Source organism: Carcharodon carcharias, chromosome 6, assembly GCF_017639515.1.
Source record: "Carcharodon carcharias isolate sCarCar2 chromosome 6, sCarCar2.pri, whole genome shotgun sequence".
NCBI lineage: Eukaryota > Metazoa > Chordata > Chondrichthyes > Lamniformes > Lamnidae > Carcharodon > Carcharodon carcharias.
Genome location: NC_054472.1, coordinates 186586121 through 186610090, shown reverse-complemented (window position 1 = coordinate 186610090; position 23970 = coordinate 186586121). Strand labels below are relative to the sequence as shown.

General features: G+C 45.4%; 1 protein-coding gene across 1 annotated transcript in view; it reads right to left on the bottom strand.

Annotated features, from left to right (window-relative positions):
• The window catches only part of LOC121279187 (carbohydrate sulfotransferase 9-like), a 124003-nt gene that overhangs the window by 76597 nt on the left and 23436 nt on the right, over positions 1–23970 (bottom strand). The window contains exon 2 of the mRNA XM_041190189.1: positions 8518–8717. Coding sequence (XP_041046123.1) covers positions 8518–8659 — 142 coding nt within the window. The 5' untranslated portion in view covers positions 8660–8717. The remainder of the gene's footprint in view (positions 1–8517; positions 8718–23970) is intronic.

The window sequence follows — 23970 nt, the reverse complement described above, 5'->3', positions numbered from 1 at the left end:
AGTGTGAGTGTATGAGTGTGTGAGTGAGTGTGAGTGTGAGTGTGAGTGTATGAGTGTGTGAGTGAGTGTGAGTGTGAGTGTGTGTGTGAGTGTGTGTGTGAGTGAGTGTGTGAGTGAGTGTGAGTGAATGTGTGTGTGTGTGTGTGTGTGTGTGAGTGAGTGAGTGTGAGTGTATGAGTGTGTGAGTGTGAGTGTGAGTGTATGAGTGTGTGAGTGAGTGTGTGAGTGAGTGTGAGTGTGAGTGTGAGTGTATGAGTGTGTGAGTGAGTGTGAGTGAATGTGAGTGTGTGTGTGAGTGTATGTGTGTGAGAGAGGATTGCATGATAAAGCTGTCAGCATCATATCCAGCATTCAAACTGTTTTTGGCCCATTGTATTCCCAATGGATTTTATCCCTTCCCTGGGGAGGATGGGGTGGAGGGGGTGGGGAAAGCGGTAGTCAGCAGGTCATTTGCCCACAACAACAACTTGTGTTTATATAGCACCTTTACATTCCAAGGTGCTTCATGTTGGAGTGTTTATCAAACAAAATTTAACACCGAGCCACGTAAAGAGGTATTAGGACAAGCGACCAAAAAGCCTGCCCCAAGAGATAGTTTTTAAATCTGTCTGAGGGAGGAGGGCGAGTGATGGAGAGATTTAGCATGGGGATTCCAGAGCTTAGGCAGCTGAGGCCATCAAAGGTGGGTGGGGGGGGAGTGATTAGAACTGGCCGCTTGAGGAATGCAGATACCTCGGAGGGTTGAGGGGCTGGAGGAGATTACAGAGATGGAGGTGGGGGGTGGGGGGTAGGGGGGGGTGGGGGGGTGGTGATGAGGCTATGGAGCGATTTGAAAACAAAGGTCAGAATTTTAAAATTGAGGTGCTACTTAACAAGAAAGCAGTGAAGGTTAGTGAGCACAGGGGTGATGGCTGCCACGTTCTGTACTATGCTTTATCTTCAGGTGAGTGCTCCTCTTTACTTAAGGACATCAGAATGAACAGGACCAGAAAGAAATAAAAACAAAAAACTGCCGATGCTGGAAATCCAAAACAAAAACAGAATTACCTGGAAAAACTCAGCAGGTCTGGCAGCATCGGCAGAGAAGAGAAGAGTTGACGTTTCGAGTCCTCATGACCCTTCGACAGAACTAGGTGAATCCCAGGAAGGGGTGAAATATAAGCTGGTTTAAGGTGGGGGTGGGGGGAGAGGGAGAGAAGTGGAGGGGGATGGTGTGGTTGTAGGCAAAAGCAGTGATAGAAGCAGATCATCAAAAGACCAAAAAGAAGTTGCTCAATTTATCTATCATGAGGTATAGATGGTCGGCAAATCATTGCCAATCTCAAGTACCCCCGTGAGGATGGTGACAACCGAGTCGTTTGCTAGTCAATATTTCAAAGAAGAGGTGACCTCACTACAGTGTCAGGTCCAACATTTATCCCCAAATCAACAACTATTAACCGATAATTTGGGTCATTACCACACGTGTGGGAGCTTTTGCTGTGTGCAAATTGGCCCTCCCGTTTCCTACCTTAAAACATCGACGACACTTCAAAAAACACTTCACTGGCCCACAAAGTGCTCTGGGACATCCCGTGTGTGAAAGGCACGATAGGAGAGCAAGGCTCTCGTTTCCAATTGATCTCACCAAATACTCTGTTCGGTGGAGGCTTTGTATTTAACCGGTACGCGAGACACCTTAGTTTAGATCATTAGTTTGGGGTTGGAATGGCAACCAAGGAAAGTTCCGCAACAGTTTGAATCATCGCGAGCTTTATCCAGTAGAATAGGGGTGTCCTGTTGGCTACGTAATGTGGCTGCGCTGCCAAGAAAGGTTGCCTGCTCTCCTTGCGATTAAGTCAAGAGAATGACAGATATTGAATGACAGTTTCGTGAAGGCGGGGGTGGGGGGTGGGCGGAGAGCAAGTATCCCATCTAACACTGCACAAACAGGAACGAATTCCAACAATTGCAGTGTTCCAGCCACCAGGAAAGACTGAACAGACTGGGACTCCTTACTCTCAAAAAGACAAGGCTCAGGGGGGAGGGAGGTGGTTACTCGACAGAGGTGTTTAAAATGATGAGAGGGGTTGAAAAAATAGATGCAAAGATGGTTCCAATTACAGGGGAGACAAAAATTAACAGGTCTTAAATATGAGATAGTGGCTAAAATTCAGTGAGGAATTCAAGAAAAACATTCTTTACCCAGAGTGGGGTGAATGTGGAACTCGCTTCCCAAAGCGCTGGAAGCCACTGGCATAGATACATTTAAGCTAGACATAAGGGAGAAAGGAACAGAAGGATGTGTTGAAGAGTTGGAGGAGGCTCGTGTGACTATAAGAATATAAGAAATAGGAGCAGGAATACGCCATGTGCTCCCTCAAGCCTGCTCCGACATTCCATAAAATCACAGCTGATCTTCTACCTCAACTCCGCCTTCCCCACACTTTCTACATACCCCTCGGTTCCATTAGTGTCCAAAAATCTATCAACTTCAATCTTGAATATACTCAATGACTGAGCATCTGCAGCCTCCTGGGGTAGAGGATTCCAAAAATTCACAACCCTTTGAGTGAAGAAATGTCTCCTCATCGCGATTTGAAATGACCGAATCCTTAGCCCGTGACTGACCTCTAGTTCTAGACTCTCCAACCAGGGGGATACAACCTCTCAATGCCTCTCCTGTCCTCTCAGAGTTTTAAATGTTTCAATGAGATTGCCTCTCGTTCTTCTAAGCTCCAGAGAGTATAGGTCCATTGTCCTCAATCTCTTCACACAGTGTCCAAAACCCTCTCAACCCAGGGATCAATCTAATGAACCTTTGTTGCACTCTGTCTAAGGCAAGTAGATTCTTCCTCAGGTAAGAAGCAAAACAGTACATAATATTCCAGGTGTGGTCTCACCAAAGACCTGTAATTGCAGCAAGACTTCCAATGGGATTTAAGGACTTGACGGGATTTTACCCACTGGTTGGAGAAAAGGTGGGGGAATTGCCGTCAGTTCTGTGGGGGTGTGGGGGGAGCCCATTAGAATTAAACGCCCATCAGGCACTTAACTGGTCACCTGCCAGACTTTCCCCAGGGTTGAAGGCCCTGGTGGAGGAAATCCTGCCAGACAGGCGATGCCAACCAGTCAGAGGTCGGCAGCTCTGCATTGCTGTCAGCGCCACGGGCAACTGCCAGCACTGCATCCACCAGAATCAATGAGGGATCCCCCCCCCACCATGGTTCCAAGGTGAGTGAGGGTGGGATGGGGGTTGTGGGTTAGGGGCCACTGGCGGGGAGGTCAGGGGCAAGAGCAGGAAGGTGGCTTTCAATGGCCTCCCACCACCCACCCACCCCCACCATCCTTCCTGATGCCAGTGCCCCCTGGGGGGCGGGGGGGGGGGCACGAAGGAGCTGTGTGGCTCCCATTCAACCCCCCGAGCCACCACTAAATTGCCGTGGGTTCAGGAATAATTGGTGTCATTAATGATTCCCTCATTGTGCCCTTGCCACCCCAGCTTAATTGGGGACAGTTTTCCGGATGCCAGGAATCTGGTATGGGTACTCCCACCCAATTTCCCCACCATCACCAATTAAATTCCGCCCACTGTTTGTCTTCCTAACTACTTATAGGATGTTAACTTAGTGGAACATAAACGCCAACGTAGACCAGTTGGGCCAATGGTTATTTCTGTGGCTGTACAATCTACGTATGTCAACGCTGTGATTTCCCAGTGTTCAAACTTCATCCACTTCAACTGCAGGAAGGATTCCGAAAGCCGGCAGTAACACTCAGTGCTCCTCCACCAACGTGATTGCAATGTTGTGTTTCCAGTCACCAGGCCTTTCCCAACAGTTGAGGGGCAGCCCAGACTGGTTTTCACATCAAACCACATTTGTGCTCTTCACTGCTAACCGGGGGATTGAACAGGGAACGTGTGAATCGCCATTGCTAATTTGGATAGAATACACAAAGGGCAGCAAGAAATTATCGCAGGGGGTGGGGGGCTGGGGGTGGGGTGGGGTGCAGGGATGGGGGTCACAGAATCGGAAACCAAGTCACACAAGCTGCCCTGGAAATAATTAGTCGGCGATAAAAGGCATGAAGTAAACGGATGAGTAACAGTTATTATCAGAACCCAGCTTGACTTAAACTATAAACCATTTCCTTAGGAATAAGGAAAGTAATGAGTCACACTGCCCTGCCCCGAGGTAGCAGGCTAATGTTTGCTTTGATCAGTCTGTAATTGAAACAGGTAGGGATGGGCTTTGCTGGGATGGGCCCATTAGAATACGTGCACTTGTTATCTGAGGGTTACCACGCTTACTTCTGAATCAGAAGGCTGTGGTCCGAAATCCCATTCTAGAGACTTGAACGCCACACTGCTAGTGCTGCACTGAAAGGAGCGCTGTGTCATTGGAGGTACTGGCTTTGGATGTGATGTTAAACTGAGGTCCTGTCTGTACTCTCAGGTGGATGTCAATGGTCCCGTGTCACTATTCCAAAGAAGCGCAGGGGAGTTCTCAGTATCCTTGCTAAAATTTCTCTCTCCTCCTCCATAAAGATACTCAACACGTTAAGTAAAACTATCAACTAAAGTGCCTATTCATCCTCCTTTATAACATATGTTTACCAGACCTGTCTAACATGACACTGTTCAAGAATGTCAACTTAAGAATCGTACCATGTTTACCATGCAGCAGTGAATAATCTGAAAGCAGTCTGGAATGTTTTAATAACACACCAAGTAATGCTCCCAAAATTTTTAGTAAGAAAGAAAACCTTGTATTAGTTTCCCATATTTCATGGCTCCCAAACTTACCAAAGGAGGTGGGGATCTAATGGTAACATTACTGGACTAGTAACCCATAGGCCCAGGCTAATGTTTTGGGGACACGGGTTCAAATGCCACCATGTCAGCTGCCGGAATTTAACTTCAATTAATAAATCTGGAATTGAAAGCTAGTCTCAGTAACAGTGATGATGAAACTGTCATTGATTGTGACAAAAACCCATCTGGTTCACTAATGCCTTTTAGGGAAGGAAATCCGCTGTCCTTACCCGGTCTGGCCTACGTGTGACTCCAGACCCACAGCAATGTGGCTGACTCTTAACTGCCCTCTGAAATGGCCCAGCAAGCCACTCAGCTCAAGGGCAGTTAGGGATAGGTAACAAGTGTTGGCCTTGCCAACGACGCCCACATCCCCATGAAAGAATATATTTTTTTAAAAATGCTATACAAACAATGAGGCTCTTTTTGAAGTGTAGCCACTGTTGGTAATGTATGAAACGGGGGTACAGACCCTTCTGAATTTCACTGAACCAATATCAGGGTTTAGACAGTGCAATTTTTTCAGAGAAAGAAACAGAGAGCCAGGAGGTTTCAGCCACACCTCATGCGTCACGCAGGGAAATCCTAATTACAAATCAAGTAAAATCCAAGCCGCTATCAATGATTGACCCTGGGCCTGAAACTCTGTAAGGCCTGCAGCAGGGAGTCACTGAGTAAACAAGTGTTCTGTTTACGCTTTGCACTGCTTCAGGAATACAAACGTGGCCTGAAATCGCCCCCACAGCCCTCAACTCCCCTGCCGGTGATTTTGTAGAGTATGTATGAAAGGTGACTTAAGACATCCCTGATTCGGTGTTTCTCTTGCAACTGAACCAGTAAGCAGCTCCACTGTTTAGCAAGGTGCTTTTTTGCTTTCCACATGCAGGGCTGTGCAGAGAGTGAATTGTTCTGGATTTAGAAAGTACGGTTTGAGGGGGAAGGAAGCACTTTATGAAGTTTCTCGTGACAGTCACGTGTGAAGCAGCAGAATCTGACTGCCGAGATAAATCATCTTGTGTGCAGGAAAGGAGAGAGGAAGAGGGAAATTGTAGGAGTCAGTTCATTTCTATAGCACTTTATGTCCCCAAAGCTCTTCACTCAGATATGAATTGCTTGTCATGGGGTAATTATTACCATGTAGGTTATGTAGTTATGTAGAAACACATGCTGAATAATTGCCGGTAAAAGTTTATAGCACTATAATCCAACCTGTGACTCAGTTTGTAGCAGTCTTGCATCTAAGCCAGCAGATATTGGGTTCAAGGGTCTCGAGCACATAATTCAGGCTGACACTCACAGTGAAGCATGGTGGATGTGCTGCACTGTCAGAGGTGCCGTTCTTCAGATGAGACATTAAACTGACCTCCTGAGGGGACGGCAAAGATCCCACAACACTACTTTGAAGACGAGCAGGGGAGTTCTCCCTGGTGCTCTGGATGATATCTATTACCAACAATCACAAAAACCTATTGTTTGGTCATTATTGCATTGCTGTTTGTGGGAGTTGCTTTGCTTAAATTGCTCACGACCCTTGAACCCAATATCTTCAGGCTTAGGTGCAACTCTGCTACAAACTGAGTCACAGGTTGGGTTATGGTCCCATGAACGTTTACCGGCAATTATTTAGCATGCGTTTCTACATTGCAATAGTAACCACACTTCAAAAGGCTGTAAAGTGCTTTGGGATATCCGGAGGTTGTGAAAGGCGCGATATAATTCATGTCTTTTTATTAAAAGCGCCGAAGCTCCTTGACATTGGGGATTACAGTGAAGCTATAACTCTTCAATAATATTCCAACCAACCTTCTCCTTCAATAAAAATAATCACCAGTAGGACCAGTAGAGCAGAGCTCCTGGCTCATAAGCTAGAAAGCAGGTTTTTTTTTGGACCTATGCTCGGGGAGAACGTGGGAAGGGATTCTGTGGCTTGCGCTCCGACATTATGGTCAGAAATTTTCACGCTCCCGACCCGCTCGATGGTGAAATGACGAGCGTTGATGTCGGCCGAGCGTGCTGACATCAACACGTGGTCATGCGATAATTCGGTCGGTGGGAACACACGCCGGAGTTGCCGGCGCATCCGCGGACTGTTAAAAGGACTGTTGTGGCCGTTACATAATCAATTAACCTAATTTTTTTTACCGAAACTTTGGCGGAAAGGCCAAGCGGACTTTGCGGGTTTTTTTTTGGAAACCTCGTCCACGGGCGGGATAAGATTTCCAAAAGCGAATAGAAATAAGATAAAATCTTTACAGTTGAATGAATAGCATGTCCCCGTTCAAGTGACAGAGGCACATAAAGGGGGCATGTCTCATTACATTGTTCAGGGGGATTAGGAAGCACTCACTCGCAGGCGTGTGCGAAGTGTGTGCTCGGCTCGCTCGCTCTCCTCCCTCCGCATAGGCAGCGCTGAGCGCTGTCGCTCGTGGTTTTACGCCGGGCGGGCCTTAATAGGTCTGCCGGCGTGGAATTGCAGTCCGGTGCCGATTGTGGGCGGTGGGCAGCTTCCTAACTGCCGCCCCCCCCCACCGCCTGCCAAGGGCAAAATTCTGCCCTATATTTACTAAACAAGCGGGAATGATCATATTACAAGTCACCATTGTGTACGGATCATAAAACAGCATTTCATACATAACATACTCCCACACAAGCCTTCAAAACCTGCCTCTCATGGATTGGTTGCTTTGGCTATCAGTGAAAGCCATCCCATCCCCAATCAAATTGATGCATGTCCATCGTCTTTTGCATTGTGTCCAGAATTATGCCAACCTCGCAGATTCAAGAATAAGCTCATTAAAATGTGTTGTCATATTTTATAGTGTCTTCCCTACGCCGTACAGATTTCCACAGCGCTGAAGCTTTTTTTTAAATTACTTGGTCATGGGGTGTGGGCATCACTGGCAAGGCCAACATTTAACCACGTCACTGTGGGTCTGGAGTCACATGTAGGCCAGACCAGGTAAGGATGGCAGATTTCCTTCCCTAAAGGACACTAGTGAACCAGATGGGTTTTGACGACAATCGATGATAGTTTCATGATCACCATTATTGAGACTAGCTTTCAATTCCAGATTTATTTTCTAATTAATTGATTTTAAATTCCATCAGTTGCCAAAGAATTAACTTCAGGTTTATGAAGCCAGTGACATTACCACTATGTCACCATCACCATCACTACATAAATGTAGCAGCAGCTCTCCCTTGATTATAGAAGCAAATGGCACAGAGGCGCCCATTCATCCCATCATGCCTCTTTCCGAAGACTATCCCTTTTATTCTCACTCCTCTCCTTCGTAAGTCTCACCAGACGTTTTCCTTTCTAACACTTCTAACACACTGGGGTGAATTTCATCATTTGGTTGGCCGATTTTAAGGCAGCGGGGAACAGTTGGGAATTTCCCTCCTCCACCCCCACCACCCCCCTCCACCACAACCCTCTCCCAGGCTTCGTGCCCCTGGTCCTTGTGAAAAGGTCCCGTGTGGAGACGAAGGCAAGCTTGAGGAGCGGAGGTAAAATGAGATATCACTTCAGATATTGACTGATGGTTGAGAGCAACAAAGTAAAAATTGAATATCTGGCATAAAGCAAATTAAGTTAACAATAATTGAATGGGGTTCAGCTGCTAAAATATTTCTAAACATGAGAGTTTCTCCCTTGCCCCACACCAGGTTTAGGTTGCAACTATTGCCTTATTAATGTAAAAAAGTCCCCATTGACTAACCTATAGGCTGCTCTTCAATCCAGGCATGGAAATACATGAAGACCAGCAGCCCGGCCACTCCAAATGACAAAATGGACAAGAAGATGCGTCTCAGGTTCATGTCTTTAGTTGACTCTTTATAGCAGCATCTTCTGCTTGACATAGTCTTCAAGCATCATGGCTCCTCATCTTCAATCATTCATATTTCTTTCTTGGAGGCTCTGAGGAAATGAATACATCTGTGGTTATTAAAGCCTATCCACCAACTACAAAGCACAAGTCAGGAATGTGATGGAATACTCTCCGCTTCCCTGGATGAGTCTAGCTCCAACAACAATCAAGAAACTTGACATCATCCAGGACAAAGCAGCCCGCTTGATCGGCACTCCATTTACTACCTGAAACATTCACTCGCTCCACCACTGATGCACAGTAGCAGCAGTGTGCACCATCTACAAGATGCACTGTAGCAACTCGCTGAGGCTCCTTGAACAGCACTTCCAAACCCGCGACCTCTACTACCTAGAAGGACGAGGGCAGCAGATAGATGGGAACACCACCACCTGCAAGTTCCCCTCACGCCAACACCATCCTGACTTGGAAATATATCGGCCGTTCCTTCACTGTTGCTGAATCAAAGTCCTGGAACTCCCTCCCTAACAGCACTGTGGGTGTACCTACACCACATGGACTGCAGCGGCTCAAGAAAGCGGCTCACCACTACCTTCTCGAGGACAATTAAGGATGGACAATAAATACTGGCTTTGTAAGTGATGTTCATGTCCCCTAAATGAATGTCTAAAAAAAAAAAATGAAAACCAGTTGCTGTCCCGGCTGTCTCATCTGAATGACAGCACCTTCGACAGTGCAGCACTCCCACCAAACCGTGCTGGAGCGTCAGCCTAGATTTTGTGCTCAAGCCTCTTAAGTGGGGACTGGACTTCCAACTATATCACCTGTTACATGAGTTGACAATCCAAGGCTCTCAGGTGTACGTGAAATATCTCATGGCCACTATTTCGATGAAGAGCATCAAAATACTTCATTGACTGTAAAACGCTTTGGGACATCCTGAGGCCTTGCAAGGTAATGTATTATTGCAAGTTATCTCTTGCCTTTTTCTCAACCAGTCCCTGAAAACAGGTTATCTGGTTATTATTATGATATTACTCTATTTGGTACCTTGCTGTGTGCAAGGGAGCAGAAATCATGCCATATCTGTAAAAAGTATAATGTTCAATTGTTCTGTGTTTGATTGTGTGAGTCTGTTTATTATTAATGCTCACTGTTTTTGATTGATTTAACCTGGGTGTAGACTCAGGGAAAAGGAGACAAATCTGTAGAAAGAGCGGGAAGGCAGAGCTGAAGCGTGGGGTAGACATTTTCAAGCACTGTGAATAAAACCTTTTACATGCATAGAACTAGTGTCACCTCTGCATAGATCTGATATACAAAATGTACAACACAAAGCCCTGGTTAAACCACACCTTTGGTGTTGTGAGCAGTTCTGGTCACAGAAGGAAGGATATATTGACTTCGGAAGGAGAGCAATGTAGATTTGGTAGAACGATACCTGGACTTCAAGGGTGTGTGCAAATTAGTTGCTTCATTTCTTATATTACAATAGTGGGTTTGGGACATCCCAAGGTGAAATGCGCTTCATAAATGCAGGTCTTTATCTCCATTAATGGCAGCATTTGAGGAAGGTTTAGCTCTCCCAGCATAAAGATTTTCCATGAAGATGACACTCAGGCTTTTAACTAGGTACATAGAAACAGGAATCTGCCATCTAGCCCCTCAAGCTTGTTCCAACTGGATCATGGCTGACCTATAATCTAACTCCATATACCCAGATTTGTCCATTTCCTCTAATACCTTTGGCTAACAGAAATCTATCAACGTCAGAGTTAAAATTAAGAATTGACCCAGCATCACTTGCAGTTTGCTGACGTGTCTTCCAAACTTCTACCATCTTTTGTGTTATAGAAGTGTTTCTTAGGGCAACATTTTGTTAAGGCCCACCACCACCCACGCCACTCCCCACCCCCCCACCCCCCACCCCACCCCCCCACCCCCGCCGAGGCACGGGGCTGCCTCAGGAAGATGAAGAATATATTGAAAACATTATTAAGCGACAGAAATATTTAATAAAACATGTCCCCTCATGTGGCTCTGTCACATGAGCAGGGACAAGTTTTTAATTAAAAATTAAAGGTTTTATTTCACTTGCATTTGCTTTTGGAAACCTCATCCCCCCCGTGGATGAGGTTTCCAAAAAAACAATGCAAAGGCCGCTTGGCCTTTTCGCCTGCCCGTCAACCATTAGGTTGGACAGGCTGTGAAAAATTCAGGACAATTGATTACCTAATGGTCTTAACAAGCCTTTGAATTGCCAGTGGGCAAGCGCCCACCGCCCGAACTATCGTGTGGCTACGCGTTAACATCGCCGTGCTCGGCCGACATCAATGCGCATCATTTCACACTTGGTCGGGTTGGGAACACGCTCGCCCACCGAGTGAAAACTCCTGCCCTTAATTTTGCCCTGAAAAGCCTGGCTCTAATTTTTAAGCTCTGTCGCCTAGTCCTAGACACTCCAACCAGTGGGAAACGGTTTCTCCCTAACTACTATAAGAAGCAAAAGCGATGAGAGCAAAAACTTGATCACACAGCGAGCGGTCAAGATCTGGAATGCACTGCCCGAGAGTGTGGTGGAGGCAGGTTTAAGCGAGGCATTCAAGAGCTAATTAGATGATTATTTGTGCACCATCAATGTGCAGAGTTACAGGGGAGAAGGTTGGAGAACGGCACCAAGTGAATTGCTCATTCAGAGAGCCGGCGCATACATGATGGGCCGAATGGTCTCCTTCTGCGCTGTAACAATTCTGTGATTCTGTGACACACTGTGTTTCACCTTAGTATTTAAAGAACTTCAATGAAATCACCTTTTGATTAATTTCGGGGAATACAACACTAATTTGCATAATCTCTCTAAGTTTAAACATCGGAGTCAAGGTACCATTCTGGTAAATCTGCACCACACTCTCTCCAAGGTTAATATATCCTTCCCAAAGTGTGGTGCCCAGAACTGTTCATAGTAACTCCAGGTGTGGTCTAACCAGAGTTTTGTACAGTTGGAGTATGACTTTTACTCCCTTGTATTCAAGACATAAAGGTCTGCATTCCATTAAACCTTTGAAATGTGTTGGAAGCAGTTCAGAGACGGTTTACCCGGCTAATACCAGGAATGGGTGGATTATTTTATGAGGTAAAGTTGGACTACAGGCTAGGCTTGTGTCCACTGGAATGTAGAGGAGTAAGAGGCGATTTGATTGAAACATATAAGATCCTGAGGTGACTTGATAGAGCGGACATGAAGAGGATGTTCCCTCTTGCGGGAGAATCTAGAACTAGGGCTCACTGTTTAAAAATTAAGGAGTCGTCCATTTAAGATAGAGATGAGGAGGAGTTCTTTCTTTCAGAGGGTGGTGAGTCTTTGGAACTCTCTTCCTCAAAAGGCGGTGGAAGCAGAGCCTTTGAATATTTTTAAGGCAGAGGTAGATAGATTCTTGATAAACAAAGGGGTGAATGGTTATCAGGGGTAGGAGGGATTGTGGAGTTGAGGTTGTAATCAGATCAGCCATGGTGTTATTGAATGGCAGAACAGGCTGGAGGGGCCTATTCCTGCTCCTAATTCGTATGATTATTTTGTAGACCATTTTATGACATTTTAATGATGTATTTACCTGGACCCCCAAGTCTCTTTGGACCTTCACTGTTCCTAGGTTACCCCATTTAGAAGCTGTGTTCTATCCTCTTTTGGTCCAAAGTGGATGACCTTACACTTGCCTATAGGGAAATCCATTTGCTACAGTTCTTCCCATTCACTTAATCCACCAATATCTCTTTGTAATGTTATGCTTGCGACCACACTGCTCACAATGCCACCTATCTTGGTGTCGTTGGCAAACTTTGGGTGGGTGCGTCTCTATCCCAGCATGGCCCACCCTTTACAAGTTCATGTTGCTCAACTCTGGCCAATTGAAAACTTTCAAGGTGTTCCTTCACTCAATCCTTCATTATAGGCTCTAATAATTCCTTAACAGATAACCAGGAGGCAATTTTATATTACCCTGATTTCTCTCTCTCAACTTTTCTTAAATAACAATGACATACACAATTTCCAAATTGAAACGATCGTTCCTGAACCGTGCGACGATTGTAGTTCAGGCATCTGCAATGTTCCCTCCCATACTTCCTTTAAACCCTAGGATGAAAACCATCTGGTCCTGCTGGTTTGTTCCTCTTTAGTGCCATTATTTTCCTTGTTTCTGCTAATTTGCTTGGGTTAACATTGGCAAGTGCCCACCTCTGATTCAACGTTAGTTTCCTTGGGATGGATGTCTGGCATGCTGACCCATTCCTCCACTGTGAAATACTGATGGAAAGTAATTACGTCTGCTTTAACTCATTTAGAGTATCACCATTGTCAGTATTTGAGGGGACTACATTATTCTTAACCTCCCTCTTTTTCTTAATATAATCAAGAAGCTTTCTGTGTTGATGTTGAAGTTCTTTTCCATTTTCCTCTTTTGTAGCTCTTGCAGCACATTTGGTCACCCTTTCCCATTCTTGTGTCTGTCTCATTCCCCAGGGGCAGCACTTTGTTTTGCATTCTTACAGGCGTTTTCACTGAGTTTATGTTTTTCTTTTCCTCTTTTGTCATCCATTGTTTTTTTTTGTTGGCAAGTAGAGCTCTTCCCCTGAGCGATAGATATAACCTGGCTCTGTATGGCATTAATGTCTTTTTTTTGAACATCTCCCACTGATCTTCTGTCATTTCCTCCATTAACATAATTGTCCAGTTTACTTGTGTGGACCAGTCTGTCTCATCCCATTCAAATTGAGAATCTTAGCAATATTTCACGTTTCTGCCTTTGAAACACAGCATTGACCTCTCTCATATCACTGGTAGATAAATGTTCTCACTGTTAGGCTGTTAAATAAACTTGGATCATTGTTCATTATTAAAACTAATATGACTTTCCCCCTTGTTGGTTCTAGGATATATTGTTGCAGTAAAGTACCCTGAACACAAGCAAGAAATTCCTAATTTTTCCTGCCATGTGTTTGTCTGCTTAGCCTAATCTGTATGAAAGTTAAAATCTCCCGTTATGTCACACTTCATCTACTACATGTGTGTCTAATCTTTTCATTAATACATTCCATTACTTCACAGCTGTTGTCAGGGGGCCCATAGACAACTCCCACAACATCTGAAATTCTTTTCTATTTCCTGTTTCTATCTATGAAGTTGCTCACCTCTCATTATATCATCTCAGAACATAAAAATGTAAGTAATATGATCAGAGGTAGGCCATTCAGCCCCTCAACTCTGTCCCACCATTCAATAAGATCATAGCTGATCTTTGGCCTCAACTCCATTTCTCACCTTATTACCCTATATTCATTCAATCCCTTAGAGTCCAAAAAGATATAACTCTCAATCTGTCAATGACTAAGCAGCTACGGGCTTCTGGGGTAAAGAATTCCCAAGAATTACAACTCTCTGAGTGAAGAAATTTATCCTCATCTCAGCCCTAGTTGATTGGTGCCTTATCCTGAGACAGTACCCCCACGTTTTAGACTCCCCGACCAGGGGAAACATCCTCTCAGCATGTGGTAATCTGATGTGTAATATCCCTTTAAGAAGAATGTTATAATGGAAGATCACATGATCTTAGTATCCAATAGCAGAGTAGCATGGGCAACCTTAATAATAGTCGTCAATTGTCTATAGTTAGAGTCTGTGATGTAGAGACAGGGTTTGAACTGAAAGCACACACGTGTAGCTGCTGAGTTCCTTTGTAAATAAATAGAATGTGTTCTACCTAAGAACTGTCTGCTGGTCTACTCTGCCTATGGTACCGACTCAGCCATCCTGAAATAAGCAAGAAACCTGGGTCCGGAAGTCCAACCAATCTAGTGGATAGGATCCAACAAACTGGTGATGAGGGAAAAGCAAGAAAAAAAAGCAAAGATATGGTCAGCTGGCTTTGAGAATAAAACAAGTTAACAAAGGAAATCAAGAGAAACGAAATCACGCCATGCCTCACACGGTAATTGCAAGTAGAATTTCCGTCTTAACTGTCGAAGCAACCCCCTAAAAGCATGCCGCAATTTGGAACAATTGATCCTTTTGATCCAGCCGTGGACAATTGGTCTCATGATATTGAATGCCTTGTGCTCTTTTTCCAAGTGAATGACATTGTGGGGGAGGAGAAGAGGCAAGCAATCCTCCTATTCACGTGTGGCAGTAAGACCTATGGACTGATTCGAAGTTTTATGGCACCCAGCGCCCCAGATTTGAAAAGTTTTGATGACTCAGTGAACCTTGTAAAGAGTCATTACTAGCCAAAGCCCTCAGTAACAATGCAACGCTTCAAATTTAACTCCATGAATAGAGCACCGGGGGAGACAGTTGCTTGTTATGTGGCAAGTCTGAAACAGTTAACAGAACATTGTGAGTTTGGTACACCTATAAATAATATGCTTACTCATCGTTTGGTATGCATTGTAAATGAAGATTGATTCAGAAGAGATTACTGTCCGAGACAAATTTGAATTTTAGGACGGCATTAGAGATAGCACTGGCCATGGAAGGCACAGTAAAGGATTTGAAAGCCATACAGGGAGCACAAAATGGTGCCATCCTCCAGATTGGGCAGGAAGCCCCAGCCATAAAGGGAACAAAAATGCAAGGCTCTGCTGAGAAGCGGGAAGCAGCCACTGCTAGCAGACAAAGAAAAAGAAATGACTTAGCAGTAAAAACATGGAATAATGGTAACAGAGGTGGAAGCGGACAACCTTGTAACGAATGGAAGCTTAAAAAAATTGAATGCTTTTACTGTCATTGAAACAGAGGTCTCATGAGACATTGCAAGGATAGAATCAGGCAGACTTCAAATAAAAAAAAAACTCTGTGAGATCCACAATGTAGAAGAGCCTGAAGTAACAGATTCAGATATTTATTTGTGGTATAATTGGAAGGTGGGAAGAACAGAACCAATCTATGTAGCAGTGAGAGTGAATGATAGACCTGTTAGAATGGGGGTGGACACAAGAGCTTCCACTACGGTAATTGGTGAACATACTTTCAAATATTTGAATTTTGGGGAACATAAATTAAATTTGGAAGAAGCAGATGCCAAATTGAAAATTTACACAGGAGAAGGTATCAAAGCCAAAGGCATACGCAAGGTTACTGTACAGTACAAAAGCCAATCGGAAAAATACCCTTGATGGTGGTAGCAATTGAGGGGGCCAAGCCTCCTTGGAAGAAACTGGCTGAAGGAAATTAAATTGGAATAGGCTGAAATCTTCCAGTTGAGAGCCAGTGGGCTACCTGAGCTACTCCAAAAATACACCACAGTCCCTCAAGAACTCGTTTTATTATTAAACTTCTTAGATTCATCTCCGGTATGTGCTAGACAGATCAGAGACTGGAGAAGTCGAGACCCAGTCTTATCCAAAGTACATGAACAAATTCTTTATGATTGATCCCAAGAAAGGAATCCGATGAAATGAAACTGTATTTGAACAGAAGATATGAAATAACCAGCCAGGAGGGATATCATTGCGGGGAACCTGAGTGATTGTTCCTCCAAAATGACAAAAACCATTGTTAACTGAATTACATAGTGCACATCCAGTGTCAAGATGATATAATAATTCTCATAATGTTATTAGAATTTATTATAAAATAGAGTCATAGTGGGATGTATCTATGTGTGTATATGTTTGCGTGTTTCTGAGACTTAATTGAATTAGAGGCAGCTAGTCTGGGTGCTTTGAGATAAGAAGAGAGGTTAGGTTTGAAATGTTAATTAGATAAACATGGGGAAGTTTAGAAACAGAGGTGTCAAGGGAATATTTGCATATTTGCATTTTGAAATAAACCAGATGGGATTGATGTCAAAGGAGGGGTGAAATGTATCACCTAGCCAGGTGAAATTTAGGTGTGTTTATTTTTCCCAAAGATTAGTGCTGTGAGAGGGTTTTATTATCAGGGAGATAAAGTCCAAAGACATAGTGAAACAGTGAGTATTTGCATTCAAAGAGAAAGATATGTATAAAGAAGGAGCAAGGCTGTGTATAAGGGAAACAAAAACAGAATTACCTGGAAAAACTCAGCAGGTCTGGCAGCATCGGCGGAGAAGAAAAGAGTTGACGTTTCGAGTCCTCATGACCCTTGGGTCAACTCTTTTCTTCTCCGCCGATGCTGCCAGACCTGCTGAGTTTTTCCAGGTAATTCTGTTTTTGTTTTGGATTTCCAGCATCCGCAGTTTTTTTGTTTTTATCTCTGTGTATAAGGGAAGCCATTTTTAAGATCTTATAAGTGTGACAAAGCCTTCAGCATCTAAGCCTCAAGCTACTGACTCCAAAGGACTGAAGTGAAGAAAAGTCACTTGGAAGTCGACTTGTTCAGGGTGCCATGTTTCTTTGTCTGGGTCTTTTAAAATCTGTGTGTCTTACTGTTTCCTTAACGAAAGTGTAACTGGGAGTTAGATTCAGTGGTGGAATTAGAAGTTATCATAGTAGCAATTTGTAGATTGATGTATGTATTTAAAGTCATTTCTTCTATTAATAAATGTTTAATCTAGTCTTGTAGAAACCTATATGACTTGGTGGTCTTATTACTACCAAATTTAGGGCACGCATCTCAAAATTTATACAAATTGCAAAACAAGTTGTGGCAGTTGTTTCAAGTTTCCCTTTGGGATTTGAACAACTCAGAATTTACCATCGGCCGTGTCATATAACCAGGAATTTCCTGAATGAAGACGATAGCATGCAGCTATCTATGATGGCCTGGGATGGATGGAGAAATAGAGAACTTAGAGAGGAGTTGTATACAGTGTCAGCAAGTGCAAAAGTTACCTCTAACGGATCCATTACAACCGTGGGAATGGCCAGGGGTATGGTTACACATTGACTATGTGGGACTTTTGTGGGAACAATGGTTTCGCTTATTGTTGATGCCCACTCAAATGGAGGAACATATATGAGGTGAAGTCACTAACATCTTCTGCTACCATTGACAAGTTACGTCAAAGTTTCGCTATCAACAGTCTACCGGAAGTGGTTGCATCAGATACCAGCACGGCATTTATGAGTGCTGAGTTTCAACGTGTTTATCAGCCTCAATGGCATCACACATGTAAAAACTTCACTGTGCAACCCTTCCCCAAATCGACTCACCAAGAGAGCAGTTCAAACATTCAAAGTAGGCATGAAGAAATTAACTGGGAGTTCCATAGCAACCAAGCTAGCACGCTTTCTTTTCCATTATAGGGACCACCCCTCACACAACAACAGGTGTCACGCCTGCAGAATTGTTGATGAATCGGCGTCTTGGGATATGATTGAGCTTAATAATGCCAAATTTAGAGGGAGGAAGGTGGGAAGGAGTCAGGGGAGTCAGAAAACTGGACATGACTGACATAGTTGTGACAGAAAGTTTACCGTAAGAGAGACAGTATATGTGAAGAATTTTGGAGGAGGACCCAAGTGGTTATCAGGTCAAATAAGTGCAGTGACTGGACCTCTTTCTCACCACATGAAAGTGGAAGACCGAGTTATACAGAGAAATGTGGATCATATCAGGAGGAGAGAAACAAAGTGCCAAGAAATGATACCACCAGTGTTCACAACCGCGTCAACACCTCCTGTTGAAAGAACCCAGCTGAACACAGATGTGTTTGAAGGGTCGGCTGTACCTGTAAGAGTTGAGGAAACAGACTTGCAGGTGCCCGCCGAAGAACCTGATGTTCAGACAACTCCGGAAATGAAGGCTCCATCTGAAGCTGTGGAGCTTGAGATGTTCTACATGCCTAAGGAAAGCCCCCAGAAAGACTGAATTTATAAATTACTTATCTGTGTAAATAATTTGATATTACGAGAACAATTGTAATTGTAACTGTAAAAAGTATTTCTGAGTAAAGGGGGAGGGATGTGGTAACCTGATGTAACTTTAAGAAGAATGTGATAATGGAAGATCACATGATCTTAGTATCCAATGACAGAGTAGCGCGGGCTACCTCAGTAGTGAGTAGTCTATAGTTACAGTCTGTAATGTAGAGACTGGGTTTGAGTTGTAAGCTTACAAGTGTAACTGCTGAGTTCCTTTGTAAATAAATAGAATGTGTTCCAGATAAGAACTGTCTGCTGGTCTACTCTGTCTATGGTACCAACTCAGCCACCCTGAAACAAGCACGCAACCTGGGTCCGGAAGTCTAACCAATCTAGTGACTAGGATCCAACACAGCATCTACACTAAAGCCCCCTCAGAATATTGTATGTTTGAATGGGACCAGATCATTCTTCTAAACTCTAAGGGGCATAGGGCCGATCTCTTCTCATAGCAATATTTTCAGCTTTAATCATTGAGGCGTCCCTCTTCCTCTGTCTCTCCTTTAGACCTCATAAACTGGCGTAGTCAGTTCCCAGTCCTGACCAATTGTAGCCTTGGGTTGGATTTTATGGTGGGGGTGGGGGTGGGGGGTTGGGGTCAGTTGGATGGATGTACTACTCGTAGGTCACAGCAGCTGACCAATGAAATAAAAGCCTGCCCTGCAGCATTAGCACGCTGCAAGTGTAAACAATAGGGAAAATGTGGGAATTCCGCTCCTTACCAGGAGGAAGTCCCGCCCTCGTGAGCTGCTGGCCAAGCGGATTGGCCAGTAGCTCTTGCTGTCCCGGCAGCACCAGAGCTCAGTAGTGGGTACTGCCGGGACAGCAAGCAGGCCCAGGGTGAAGAGCCCAGTGGATCCCGGACTCAGGTGAGTTAGTGGGCAGAGAGGGATCGGGCACCTTATGGAGGGTTCGACAGAGGAGTTGTGGGTTTTGCAGTGCAGGGAGGGGAAGGGGGAAAGGAGGAAGGGGGAAAGGGAGGAAGGGGGAAAGGGAGGAAGGGAGGAAGGGGGGAAGGGAGGAAGGGGGAAAGGGGGAAGGGAGGAAGGGGGAAGGGAAGAAGGAGGAAGGGGGAAGGGAGGAAGGAGGAGGGGGGAATGGGGGAAGGGGGAAGGGAGGAAGGGGGAAGGGAGGAAGGAGGAAGGGGGAATGGGGGAAAGGGAGAAAGGGGGAATGGGGGAAGGGGGAAGGAGGGGGGAATGGGGGGAAGGGAGGAAGGGGGAAGGGAGGAAGGGATGAAGGGGGAAGGGAGGAAGGGGGAAAGGGAGGAAGGGGGAAAGGGGGGAAGGGAGGAAGGGGGAAGGGAGGAAGGGGGAATGGGGGGAAGGGAGGAAGGGGGAAAGGGGGAAGGAGGAAGGGGGAATGGGGGGAAGGGAGGAAGGGGGGGAAGGGGGAAGGGAGGAACAGGGAAGGGAGAAGGGGAGGGGAGGGCGCTATCTTCAGGAATCCCCTGATGTGTAAAGGGAACCACCCCTGCCTCCGAAGGCAGTACCCGCCCCCCCCTCCCCCGCTATTAAAATCTTATTTGAAAGAATATGCTGCCCACTCCAGCCAGCCTGCTCACGCCAACTGTTGTATGTCGTGGGCAGTGCAATATTGGGGTCAACCAGCTTGCAAGCCAGCTCAATTGACTGTTAGTTATTGATTTACACATGGCAAATGGGCTGCAGGTTTTGGCAAACGCTCACCCCCCCTCCCTGTATTATGGGTGAGTGCTGGGGGGGGGGGGGGGGTGGTGGATGAGAAGGTGGTGGGCTAGCCACCCCTCGTAATCGACATGCCTCCAACCCCCACCCATTTCCCCACCCCCCCACCCCCCAACCCCACTACTGAAAACGTGTCTGGCAGTCGGCCTGTAATATCCAGCCACATGTCTCAGCAATTGTCACCATGTCATACCTTCCAAGATGAATTTGCGTGTGTGGTTCACTCAGTCTGTTTCTGACACTCGGTGCGTTTGCATAAAGAACGCTTATCTGGGCACGCACTCTAAACCGTCCTTCTGTTCCCTGTTTACAGCTCTTGCTGCTTAACTGGCCAAGGGAGACAGTGCAGGGCTCTCTCAGCCTCAAGAGTCTCCAGGGAGACGATGTCTCCCTTGGACCCCAGCCAAAGCTGCGAGAAAAACACTCTTTATCCTTTCAGGCGCAAAACGGCCACTTTCCTCATCGCCAGAAACAAATAGCTGCCAGATTCCTTGCCCTTTTGAACACCGGCAGTTGAAATAAAGAATCCATGTGTCTTAATTTCTGATTTCACTCCCCATTTTGTCGCCAATATCATATTACTAAAGTCACAATGCTGTGTACTATTGTTGCAGATTAATTATTTAAAAGCAGTCTGCAGCTATTATGTTACCAGTTAGCCCACGAGATAAAGGCTGTACTTGTAATTTATTTTCCATTACACTTATTAGAGAATGGCTCCTGTTTCACCTAAAAGGACACAGTGCTCCATATCAGCCATCATTTTGCTAATTCTGTGCTTGGTTGGAAGTGAACGAATTGCTCTTGAGCTCCATCTGCCTCACCAAGCCCAACCACCCCACCCCTCCCCGCGCTCCCCTCCCCGCCGCTCCGCTCCACCCCCTCCCCCTGCCACCTTCACCTCCCCGCTCCCCCCTCCCCCCTGCCACCTTCACCTCCAAGCTGCTTCAGCAGCTCACCAGGAACTCACTGTCCGGCTACCCCAGTGATTGTGCACATATACTCCCAGGTCGCTCTGTTCCTGAACCCCCTTTAAGAATGTGTTTTTGGGCAGAATTTATCCAGCCTCACCATGCCCGCCCTCCCCAGCCGTGGAGGTTCTGAAACTCCCGCGGGTTACAGGTTTGAGGATCCTCCGACAAAACTGAAATCCAAGTAAACTGGATTCGTTTCCCTGGCGACCCTCCGACAGGGATCTCTGCACTCCTCCAATTCTGGCCATTTTACGCCTCCCTGATTTTCCATCGCTCTTCCATTGGCGGCCGTGCCTTGAGCTGTCTGATCCCTCAGCTCTGGAACTCCCTCCCTAAGCCTTTCCTCCTTAAAAGACTCTCCTTAAAAATCTACCTCCTCCTGGTCACCTGTCCTGATATCTCTTTATGTGGCTCAGCGTCAGATTTTGTTTTATAATGGCCTTGTGGAGCACTTTGGGATATTTCACTGAATAAGCGCAAGCTGTTGTTACATTTAACAAGCTGGAGTTTTAACTAATCTCATGTCACGGGAACATTCCAGTGTTTGGGTACAGCATGTAGAAGCAAAACAAAATTCCAGGTGGAAAATGCTTAAGTAACCCCATGTGTCAAATATAAAAGCTGCTAGGCAAATAATACCATTGGTTAGCAGATATAATTTTACATTAATCAGGTTGAAAGCAATTAGATATGATCCTATCGTTGGCAAGGCAGGAATTTGTAGAATTATCAAATGCAACACAGCTGGAGGCCATTTGGCCTGTCATTACCATGCTAGCTCCCTGGCAACAGCAACTCACCTGGCGCCACTCCTACACCTTTTCACTGTAGCCCTGCAAATGTTTCCTTTCTTGATGCTTATCCTGTTCTCTTTCGGGAGCCTTGACTGAACCTGCCTCCAGCAGACTACAGATCGTGGCCACTTGCTGTGTATAAAATCTCCCCCTCTTTTGCCATAGCTTGTTTTACCAATCACCTTAAGTCAGTGCCCCTCGATCCTTTTCCCCATCTACTCTGTCCAGACCCCTCATGATTTTGAGCACCTCTATCAAATCTCCTCTCAACCTTTTCTTCTCCAAGGAGAACAGTCCCAACTTCTCCAATCTACCCACATAGCTGAAGTCCCTCATCCCTGGAACCATTCTCATGGACCTTCACAAAGTGCCCAGAACTAGACTCGATACTTCAGTTGAGGCTGAGCCAATGTTTCATAAAGGCTTTGTAAGCCATGTCTCTATTTTAATTGATTCTTTCATGGGATGTGGGTGTTGCAAGCATTTGTTGCCCTGGCCTCGAACTTAGTGGCCAGGCCATTTCAGAGGACAGATTAAGAGTCAACACATTGCTGTGTTGGGCCAGGCCACCCTTCCTTCCCCTAAAGGGGCTTGCATGAGCCAACAGTTGATGATTAATAATGGTGAAACTTAGACTAGTTTTACATTCCACCAGTTGCTGTGGTGGGATTTGAACCCACACCCTCAGAGCTCGAGCCTGGTCTCTGGATTACGTTCCTCCTAGTGACATTACCACTACACCACCATCTCCTCCAAGGGCTATTTATTTATAAAGCCTTTGTGCCTTATTAATCAGTTTCTCAACCTGTCCTGCCACCCCTCTGTGATTGTGCACATATACTCCCAGGTCCCTCTGTTCCTGAACCCCCTTTAGAATTGTACACTTTATTTTGTATTGTCTCTCCTTTACTTCCTAACAAAATGGACCACCTAACACCGTTCCGCATTAAATTTCATCTGCCACTTGTACTTTCGATTCTTAAAACTGTTCAAGTAAGGCCAACTCATTCTTTCATCTTGAGGCTTATGCGCTGACATAAAAACAATCAAGCAAATAAATTCAGTAGGGAATTCAGGAGAAATTTCTTTACCCAGTCAGTGATGAAAATGAGGAGCTCGCTCCCGGTGGGTTGAGGGGAATAGCATCGATGCCTTTGAAGGGAAGCCAGATAAACAGGTGAAGGATGGTCAGTTGGTCAGCTGACGTCAGTAAAGCCATTGACAGGCTGGCGAAATTGGCAGCGCAAGACAGAGATGAAGTATGATGTGATGCATTTTGAGAGGAATAATGAGGAGAGGCAATATACACTAAGGGGTCCTGGGTGTCCCTTGGGAGGGAGCATGTACATCCGTCGGTTAGCTCGAGGCTTTCCGAGACTGTTGATCACCACAGGGGCTGGAATGCATCATCTCCCCCGAAACTGCCCTCGGGAAACCCAGCCCCACAATTAAAGTCCATGTCAGCCTTGAATATATTCAGTGACCCAGCCTCGACTGCTCTCTGAGGTAGAGAATGCTAAAGCTTCACATCCCTCTGAGAGAAGAAATTCCTCCTCATCTCTATGCTGAATGGGTGACCTTTTATTTTGAAATTGTGCCCCCTTGTTCTAGTGTCTCCCACAAGGGAAAACATCCTCCCAGCATCTACCCTGTCAAGCCCCCTCAAACCCTTAAATATTTCAATAAGATCACCTCTCATTCTCCTAAACTCCGATGAGCGTAGGCCCAACCTGCTCAACTTTTCTTCAAAAGACAAACCCCTTCACCCCAGGAATCAGTCAAGTGAACCTCCTCTGAACTGCTTCCAATACAAACATATCCCTCCTTAAATAAGGAGACCAAAACTCTACGCAGCATTTTGGCCGCACGCACTAAGTTCGGTGAGAAACGCCTTACGCACAATCCTGGTCAAATACACTTTGCATGCTTTCTAAAAAATTCTTTGATGGGATGTGGGTGTCGGCATTAGTTGCCCATCCCTCATTGCCCTTGAACTGAGTGACTCGCTGGGCCATTTCAGAGGGGCAGTTA